This window comes from Stigmatopora argus, chromosome 3 (assembly GCF_051989625.1).
Source record: "Stigmatopora argus isolate UIUO_Sarg chromosome 3, RoL_Sarg_1.0, whole genome shotgun sequence".
NCBI lineage: Eukaryota > Metazoa > Chordata > Actinopteri > Syngnathiformes > Syngnathidae > Stigmatopora > Stigmatopora argus.
The window spans coordinates 1,868,971-1,880,167 of NC_135389.1; the positions used below are offsets into that span (position 1 = coordinate 1,868,971).

At 45.4% G+C, this 11,197-nt stretch overlaps 1 protein-coding gene across 4 annotated transcripts in view; it reads left to right on the forward strand.

Moving 5' to 3' along the window:
- The window catches only part of polr2c (RNA polymerase II subunit C), a 75,706-nt gene that overhangs the window by 32,045 nt on the left and 32,464 nt on the right, over nucleotides 1-11,197 (forward strand). For all 4 annotated transcript variants that reach the window (XM_077595466.1, XM_077595464.1, XM_077595468.1 and 1 more), the window contains one exon: nucleotides 8,159-8,210. In XM_077595466.1, coding sequence (XP_077451592.1) covers nucleotides 8,159-8,210 — 52 coding nt within the window. The remainder of the gene's footprint in view (nucleotides 1-8,158; nucleotides 8,211-11,197) is intronic.

Consider the following 11,197-nt stretch of genomic DNA (forward strand, 5'->3'; position numbering starts at 1 on the left):
CGTGGGAGCAGTGGATGATCGCTGGCGAACACAGCTTCACGAAAAGTGGCAGGCAGCGCCGGGCTTCTTACGCTACGATTTGTCAATGGATCGTTGCCGCCTGGGCAAACGTGTCTGCTTGCACGGTTGTTCGAGCTTTTGCCAAAGCCGGCATAATTTCTAAGGAGCCACATGGAAATTACGGTGACTCTGAAAATGAAGAGAGGGGGGGACCCAGCTATTTGGAAGGCTCGTTCGGGCAATTGTTTAATTCTGACACAGAAGATGAGGAGTTTGAGGGATTTGAAGGTGATGATGACTTGAGTAAATTGTAAAATGTCCAAATAAAGCACTACCGAACTCAGTTTTGCTTCCGTTGCCTTTTTAAAGCGTGTTTTTAGCGTGTGGGTTTAGCGCCCAAGAACTATATTTCCCAGCAGTCACTGCGCACCGGAACCCGGAAATAAGCTGCTTCCGGTAGCCAGCGCTATTGCGTTTCGATCTTAATCCATATGAAATATATAATATATATGCGTTTAATGAAATGGTGCGTGCTTTGTGTCTAAAATACAGAAATAGCACTCGTTACTGACACTGCGGCGTAAGAAACGATGCGCCAAATAGGCGTGAAAATACGGTAAGTATTGTCACTGCAGATGTAAAATGCCATATGCCAGATGCATATCAATAAGGAATGTTCTGAGACTTTTACATCAGTCTTAGCAATGGAAATTTTTATCTTGCACTTTGATACTTGCACTAGAACTCTAAAGTTATCTCACGTGCTGCTAACCATTTTAGTCACTTTCTTTACCCCATCTCATTTTTATTGTATTTAAATCTTTATGACTACTTGTGTGCACTTTATGGTGAAGCTTTAAATCTTATTGTCCTTGTATAATGACAATAACACATTCAATTTGTTTGGATTGGATTGGATAACTTTATTCATCCCGTATTCGGGAAATTTTGTTGTCACAGTAGCAAGAGGGTGAGGATACAGAAATAAAGGCATTTTAGACATGAATAGATAGATAATAAGTAAGTTAATAAATAAATAAATACATAAATAAATATATAAATAAATAAGCAAGTTGCTGAAATATATATACAGACGCTCCCCTACTTCAGAACATTCGAGTTACGAACAACGGTACATACGAACATGTCTGCAAATTGCTTTTATGTCGAAAAATGTTAGTAAGTTCGATTTTGTATTTTTTTTCCGAGTAGTGCTTCTTTCCGCCGCTAATACCGACGCCTGGCGCTGTGAGAGCTCAGCTCACCCAGCATCTACCTTCTTCTGCCCAATTCGTTGCAATGCGGAAGTGCGTGAACGTATCTCCAGTGCGCAAAGAACCTTTTTCATTTGTATCATTAAATATCTCGTGCATCCATTATTGAATATGGTTGGTGAAAAGCAAAAGGCTTCTATTGAGGGAGGTGCAAGGAAGAGGCAAGCCATTTCATTTGAAATGACTGGCAATAATAACGAAGCTTGGTGCGCGTTACACGGGAATGCAACTTGAATCGTTCGATCGTCAGTACCATTTATAAACATAAAGATCGAGCAACAGGACCCAAATATTGAACGTTGCACAAAGTTTGCAAATCAATTGAATGATGCCATACAGTGCTACCGCATCATTTATGATAAAAAAAAGAAAACTGCAATCGTCATTAGATAGCTTCTTTCGGCCAGTTTCTAGTAAGTTTCTCTCTCTCCCTCTCACTCTCTAATGTATGTATACAGTACTGTATGTATTCTCTCAATTTTATTAAATGTTTTTTTCAGTACAAACCAATACGTGTTACTTATACAAGCCTTAAACATACAAATGCACTTATATAAACCTTCAATATACTTATATAGGCTTCAATATACTTACAAAGGCCTTAAACATAAATTATAATACAAAATATAGCACTGAGCAACTTACAAACAAATTCAACTTATGAACAATCAGGGAGGGAGGGAGAGGGAGGGAGAGGGAGGGAGAGGGAGGGAGAGGGAGGGAGAGGGAGGGAGAGGGAGGGGGAGGGAGGGGGAGGGAGGTGGAGAGAGGGGGAGGGAGGGAGAGGGAGGGAGGGAGAGGGAGTGGGAGGGAGGGAGGATGGGGGAGGGGAGGGAGAGAGAGAGACGCATACACATACGCGCGCGCCTGCACGCGCACACACACATACACATGTACACATTTACATACATGTACATATCTATACACATACACACACGTATACACACGTATACACATACACACATACACACATACACATACAGACATTCACATACAGACATATTGTTGGAATAATGATTCAAACCTTTTAAATCATTATTAGTAATATTTAATTAAAATAGGAAAACATCTTTCAACAAATTCTGCTTACAACTTGCAAGGAGGTGCCTTGTGACGTCGTCTCAGTCCACAAAGCATTCTGACGAGCGGCATACTCTTCGGTCCATTTAGCGGCGCATAACCAAAACATTCAAAGGTAATCTGTTTTAAACAATTGCATAAGCAAAAACAACTGTCTCAACTGTTTTGAACAATTGTATAAGCTTAACCGAATAACATCATGAAGGTTATAAAAACAACTGTCACAACAATCTGTTTTTATCGGAACACCTGCGTAAGAATTTGGACAATAAGCAAAACAACGGCATTAGAATTTGCACCAGTAAGCATAATAATTTCTTTATAAGGTAAACAGAGCAAAGCAGTTTAAGAGTCCTTGTAGATCCTGGAACTTGTATCTAGGGAAAGGGTTGAGGCGTAATGTTAGGTTTATCCAATGTTAGGTTTATCCTTAGGTATTTCCAAATTCAGCTTTCAATAAAAAAGGCATCTGTAGTCACATCACCATTTAATTCTTGCAAGAAGAGAATACATCCACCCGCTCGTCCGGTCAAGATTATTCTCTCGAGCGGCATTATGTCCTGCCCATTTAAGGCCTCAAATCAAAACAATTACAAGGTTATCGATTCGATCCAATTGCGTAAGCAAGAAACAAAACAATTCCATAATCAGGCAAAACTAGCGTCAAACCTAGCGATAGCCATCCGCTGAATCAACAACAATTTAAGCGTCCTTCACAGATCTTCATTGCGAACTTGTATCTGGGGAAAGGGTTGAGGCGTATCTTCCAGTAATCAGTCCTCGGAGCAAGGACTCAGTGTATTGTTAAGTCATTGCGAATTTGTATTTCTAGCTGTAGCCAGCTGTCCTGGAGAGTGACCTTGTAGTAAGCGTTTGTCTTCGTTGAAAGCACATATTAATTCTAACTAACATAAAAGCAATCAACACATATATATATATATATATATATATATATATAGTTTAATATAGTTACACATTTAGGATGAGCATTACTATTCTAATAAGCAAATATATTGATTAATATAGTAAGCATGTATATTATAAGGCTTTATATTCATTGCAAACACATTTATAATAATGATTACTCCAACACGTATCTTCCAGTAATCAGTCCTCGGAGCAAGGACTCAGTGAATTGTTAAGTCTAGCTGGAGCCAGCTGTCCTGGAGAGTGACCTTGGAGTAAGCGTTTGTCTTCGTTGAAAACACATATTAATTCTAACTCTAACATAAAAGCGATCAACACATATATATATATATATACAGTGGTACCTCGTCATACGACCGTTCGTCATACGGAATGCTCGTCTTACGGGGGAAATTTCGATCGAATAATTCGCCCGTGATGCGGTCAAAGTTTCGTGATGCGACCAAGCCAGGTTGCCATGGCATTTTTTTTGGCATATCTTTCGTGTATAACAATATTTACGAGCACCGGATGAGCTATTCAGACCAGGAAACGCACAACGCGCATGCGCGGTGAAAAGAGGGCTTTCTGGGTAATGAAGTATACTCGTGCTCGCAAAAGTATCCCCGGTAGCAACTCTATCATAGGCGCCGTTCGAGGGGATGCGAACACAGATGCTACAAGCTAAAAGGAGCCGCTAGCCAGCGCCCCTGAAGCTCCCATGAGCAGCGGGGCGATCGCTGATAAAAGACTCTGCTCGTTGGCTGCTCATAAGAACATCGGGGGCACTGGCTCGCAACAGCATCCCCGGTAGCAACTCTATCATAGTCGCCGTTCGAGGGGATGCGAACACAGATGCTACAAGCTAAAATGAGCCGCTAGCCAGCGCCTCCGAAGCTCCCATGAGCAGCGGTGCGATCGCTGATAAGACTGCTTGCTGCTCGTTGGCAAGTGGTCGTGCGTTCTCCGATTGTGAGGACATTTGTGTGCATCATTTTCGGAATATTTTGAAGGGAATAGTACGACAGCAAACAGCCCATCGATAGCGAACGTGAGGGTGGAGTGTTTGTTCTGTTTACGAGTGCGTTGTGTGGAGGAAAAAAAAAACCGAAGCCCCTCTCCCCTCGGCGAAATCCGGCACGCACGCACGCACGCACGCACGCACGCACACACACACACACACACACACACACACACACACACACACACAGACGCTCCCCTACTTACGAACATTCAACTTACGAACAACGGTACATACGAACATGTCTGCAAATTGCGTTTAAGTCCAAAAATGTTCGCAAGTCCAATTTTGTATTTCGCGTCTTTTTCGGAGTAGTACTTCTTTCCGCCGCTAATACCGACGCCTGGCGCTGTGAGAGCTCAGCTCACCCAGCATCTACCTTCTTCGTTGCAATGCGGAAGTGCGTGAATGTATCTCCAGTGTGCAAAGAACCTTTTTCATTTGTATCATTAAATATCTCATGCATCCAATATTGAATATGGTTGGTAAAAAGCTAAAGGCTTCTATTGAGGGAGTTGCAGGGAAGAGGCAAGCCATTTCATTTGAAACGAGTGGCAATAATAACGAAGCTTGATGCGCGTCAGAAAGTGGTGAGCGTTGCACATTCAGTACCATTTATAAACAGAAAGATCGAGCAGCAGGACCCAAATATTGAACGTTGCACAAAGTTTGCAAATCAATTGAATGATCCCATACAGTGCTACTGCATCATTTATGATGAAAAAAAGAAGAAAACTGTGCAATCGTCATTAGGTCGCTTCTTTTGGCCAGTTTCTAATACATAAATCTATCTCTCTCTCTACAGTACTGTACATATTCTCTCCATTTTATTAAATGTTTTTTTTTTTCAGTACAAACCAATGCGTGTTACTTATACAAGCCTTAAACATACAAATGCACTTATATAAACCTTCAATATACTTATATAGGCCTTAAACATAAATTATAATACAAAATATAGCACTAAATCAACTTACAAACAAATTCAACTTATGAACAATCGCTCGGAACCAATTGCGTTCGTAAGTTGAGGAGTGTCTGTATATATATATATATATATATATATATATATATATATATATAGTTTAATATAGTTAGCATTACTATTCCTAATAAGCAAATATATTGATTAATATAGTAAGCATGTATATTATAAGGCTTTATATTCCTAAATAAGCATTGCAAACACATTTATAATAATGATTACTCCAACACATATATACATACACATACACACATACACTTATGTGTACATATACACACATACGTGTACATATACACATACACATGTGTACATAGACACATACGTGTACATATACACATACACATACGTGTACATATACACATACACACATATACACACATACGTGTACGTATACACACACATACGTGTACATATACACATACACATATGTGTACATATACACATACGTGTACATATACACATACACATACGTGTACATATACACATATACACTTACACATACACATACGTGTACATATACACATGTGTACATATACACATTACCATACGTGTACATAGATGTACATGCCTGCATACGGTAGGTCTTAACACTCAGCCATATTTTTTGTTAAAGAGCCTGACAGCTGATGGGAGGAAGGATCTGCGAAAGCGCTCCTTCCTGCAATGAGGGTGCAGCAGTCTATTGCTGAAAGAGCTTTGGAGGGACTCTACAGACTCATGCAGGGGGTGGGAGGTGCTGTCCATGATGGACATCATTCAAAAGCTGTAAAAACACAGAATACGAGTGAGGGTTTAGGGAACCACTGCAATTCAATCCAATTTAATAAACACAGTGCTACCTCTACTTGAGAATGTTTATACATTCATCATACAGTAATACCATGAGATACGAGATGTTGTTCTCTCCAAAGCGGCCTCTCGCATACTCGGCCACCTGGAGGGCCGTATCTCCTATGCTCACATTGCAAATTTGTCTCTTATCTCAAGGTAAAAATTTGCTTGGAATTTTCACCATACAGACGCTCCCCTACTTACGAACAAGTTAGGTTCCGAGCGATTGTTCATAAATTGAATTTGTTTGTAAGTTGCTCAGTGCTATATTTTGTATTATAATTTATGTTTAAGGCCTATATAAGTATATTGAAGCCTATATAAGTATATTAAAGGTTTATATAAGTGCATTTGTATGTTTAAGGCTTGTATAAGTAACACACATTGGTTTGTACTAAAAAACATTTAATAACATGGAGAGAACACATACAGTACTGTATACATACATTAGAGAGAGAGAGAGATTTACTAGAAACTGGCCGAAAGAAGCTATCTAATGAGGATTGCAGTTTTCTTTTTTTCATCATAAATGATGCAGTAGCACTGTATGGCATCATTCAATTGATTTGCAAACTTTGTGCAACGTTCAATATTTGGGTCCTGCTGCTCGATCTTTATGTTTATAAATGGTACTGACGGTCGAACGATTCAAGTTGTATTCCCATGCAACGCTCACCACTTTCATCCAGCTTCGTTATTATTGCCACTCATTTCAAATGAAATGGCTAGCCTCTTCCTTGCACCTCCCTCAATAGAAGCATTTCGCTTTTCACCAACCATATTGAATAATGGATGCACGAGATATTTAATGATAAAAATGAAAAAGGTTCTTTGCGCACTGGAGATACGTTCACGCACTTCTGTATTGCAACAAACTGGGCAGAAGAAGGTGAATGCTGGGTGAGCTGAGCTCTCACAGCGCCAGGCGTCGGTATTAGCGGCGGAAAGAAGCACTACAATACAAAATCGAACTTGCGAACATTTTTCGACATAAACGCAATTTGCAGACATGTTCGTATGTACTGTTGTTCGTAACTCGAATGTTCGTAAGTAGGGGAGCGTCTGTATCTCAAATTTCAAGTATGTTGGGACACTTGTATGTCACAGTATTACTGTATTCTGGTTACAAAACCATTTAATGTGAAACCCTTTTTTCCAAGATACAAAAACATTCCATGTTGCAAAACATCAAATGAAATCAAACAGCCCTCAAAACGTAAATATACTTCCTGTATCCGGTATATATATTTTTTAATTTCCATGTTGGTTTTGCTCTCCCAACACTTCGTTGGCCTCCCATTCACAAGCAAGAAACCTGGTCTCAGCAGTATGAGCATGGCCATTACTTTTCCTTTTTTTCCCCGGGACAATGGCTGATCACCTCCACCTGGCGGTGAGGTCCTGATACGTGTGATTTCAACCCTCGTTCATCACGGAGTTGTTTCTTGAATTTGTCTGTGTGCGCAAGACTGGGCAATGAGAGGGAGAACTAGAGAAGTGCGATTGTGATGAATGCCCCTGCCACTCTCTCTACTGTATTTGTATTGGCCTGTCACACTATAGAAGCAGCTAAAGCAAATAACAAAGCTCTCTATTTCTCGATCAATGTACGTTCGCACCCTTAACTTAACTAGTCAGAAGCTTTGGGCTGTGACCAGAAGAACAAGATCCCGGATACAAGTAGACAGAATGAGTTTACTTTGCTGGGCTCTCCTTTAATGAAAGATAGAATGAGAAGACATCCAATGGACCAACGTTAAATTCTTCATGTCTAGGTAAAGTTTTAATTGATGTCACTGAAGACTGCTATAATTAATTTTCCCAAGTTGTAATTTGTGGTTTAAATCAATTTAACGTGTTGGGTTATAGCCCCAATAATAATGTAATTTAAGTAGAGATTTTGGCCCAGATACCAATAAACGCCAACAAATACAAGGGATCTGTTTATTTATTTATTTTGCACACCAAACTTGGGGTATTTTTAGAAAGGTTTTATTTGGTATCTTTCCAAGTGAAGTTGGAAATGTTAATTGGGGTTGATAGTTAAGTGTCTCTTTTCAGGTGACATCAAGGAGTCGAGACAATGACCCTAATGACTACGCTGAACGAAATGGTAAGTCTGACTGTCCATCCATCTAATCATTAATTTTGTTTTGTTTATTACCTGTGAGCTCTTGCTGCCACTGTCTCATTTTCATCATTTGGTGCTGAATCTGGGGGAAAGTATTGAATGCCAAAAAACAAACAAACCCCCCAAAAAGTGTGTGACGGCGACTCATCCAGGAGGTCACAAAATAACCTAGAAAAAAATTGAAAGAACTGCGGGCCTCCAAGTTCCAAGGCGAAAACCATTGCTGTCCAAACAGAATGTAAATGCTCGTCTTACGTTTGCCCCAAAACATCTTTATGATCCTCCACACTTTTGGAAGAACATTTAGTGAACTCATGAGTCAAAAGTTGAACTTATTGGAAGGTGTGAGGCCCGTTACATTTGTCGTTTTTGTATGGGAAACGTTCGTTTGAGTTACGAGAAAATCGACATACGAGCTCAGTCCCGTAACGAATTAAGCTCTTATCTCGAGTTACCACTGTATACCAACAGTGAAGCATGGTGGTGGCAGTGTGATGGTCTGGGGCTGCTTTGCTTTACCTCAGGACCATGACAACTTGGTGTAATTCATGAATTCAATGAATTCTGCTGTATACCAGCAAACCAGAGCGTCCAGCCCTCATTTTGTGCGCTAAAACTCCAGTGCTGTTGGAGCGTGCAGCATGAGAACGATCCAAAGCACACCAGCAGGTCCACCTCTGAATGGCTTTAAAAAAAAGTTAAGGTTTTGGAGTGGCCAAGTCAAATCCGGAATTAAAACACAGACACACACAGACACACACAGACACACACAGACACACACAGACACAAACAGACACACACAGACACACACAGACACACACAGACACACACAGACACACACAGACACACACAGACACACACAGACACACACAGACACACACAGACACACACAGACACACACAGACACACACAGACACACACGCACAGACACACACAGACAGACACGCACAGACACACACGCACAGACACACACGCACAGACACACACGCGCAGAGACACACACGCGCAGAGACACACACGCGCAGAGACACACACGCGCAGAGACACACACGCGCAGAGACACACGCGCAGAGACACGCGCGCAGAGACACGCGCGCAGAGACACGCGCGCAGAGACACGCGCGCAGAGACACGCGCGCAGAGACACGCGCGCAGAGACACGCGCGCAGAGACACGCGCGCAGAGACACGCGCGCAGAGACACGCGCGCAGAGACACGCGCGCAGAGACACGCGCGCAGAGACACGCGCGCAGAGACACGCGCGCAGAGACACGCGCGCAGAGACACGCGCGCAGAGACACGCGCGCAGAGACACGCGCGCAGAGACACGCGCGCAGAGACACGCGCGCAGAGACACGCGCGCAGAGACACGCGCGCAGAGACACGCGCGCAGAGACACGCGCGCAGAGACACGCGCGCAGAGACACGCGCGCAGAGACACGCGCGCAGAGACACGCGCGCAGAGACACGCGCGCAGAGACACGCGCGCAGAGACACGCGCGCAGAGACACGCGCGCAGAGACACGCGCGCAGAGACACGCGCGCAGAGACACGCGCGCAGAGACACGCGCGCAGAGACACGCGCGCAGAGACACGCGCGCAGAGACACGCGCGCAGAGACACGCGCGCAGAGACACGCGCGCAGAGACACGCGCGCAGAGACACGCGCGCAGAGACACGCGCGCAGAGACACGCGCGCAGAGACACGCGCGCAGAGACACGCGCGCAGAGACACGCGCGCAGAGACACGCGCGCAGAGACACGCGCGCAGAGACACGCGCGCAGAGACACGCGCGCAGAGACACGCGCGCAGAGACACGCGCGCAGAGACACGCGCGCAGAGACACGCGCGCAGAGACACGCGCGCAGAGACACGCGCGCAGAGACACGCGCGCAGAGACACGCGCGCAGAGACACGCGCGCAGAGACACGCGCGCAGAGACACGCGCGCAGAGACACGCGCGCAGAGACACGCGCGCAGAGACACGCGCGCAGAGACACGCGCGCAGAGACACGCGCGCAGAGACACGCGCGCAGAGACACGCGCGCAGAGACACGCGCGCAGAGACACGCGCGCAGAGACACGCGCGCAGAGACACGCGCGCAGAGACACGCGCGCAGAGACACGCGCGCAGAGACACGCGCGCAGAGACACGCGCGCAGAGACACGCGCGCAGAGACACGCGCGCAGAGACACGCACGCAGAGACACGCACGCAGAGACACGCACGCAGAGACACGCACGCAGAGACACGCACGCAGAGACACGCACGCAGAGACACGCACGCAGAGACACGCACGCAGAGACACGCACGCAGAGACACGCACGCAGAGACACGCACGCAGAGACACGCACGCAGAGACACGCACGCAGAGACACGCACGCAGAGACACGCACGCAGAGACACGCACGCAGAGACACGCACGCAGAGACACGCACGCAGAGACACGCACGCAGAGACACGCACGCAGAGACACGCACGCAGAGACACGCACGCAGAGACACGCACGCAGAGACACGCACGCAGAGACACGCACGCAGAGACACGCACGCAGAGACACGCACGCAGAGACACGCACGCAGAGACACGCACGCAGAGACACGCACGCAGAGACACGCACGCAGAGACACGCACGCAGAGACACGCACGCAGAGACACGCACGCAGAGACACGCACGCAGAGACACGCACGCAGAGACACGCACGCAGAGACACGCACGCAGAGACACGCACGCAGAGACACGCACGCAGAGACACGCACGCAGAGACACGCACGCAGAGACACGCACGCAGAGACACGCACGCAGAGACACGCACGCAGAGACACGCACGCAGAGACACGCACGCAGAGACACGCACGCAGAGACACGCACGCAGAGACACGCACGCAGAGACACGCACGCAGAGACACGCACGCAGAGACACGCACGCAGAGACACGCACGCAGAGACACGCACGCAGAGACACGC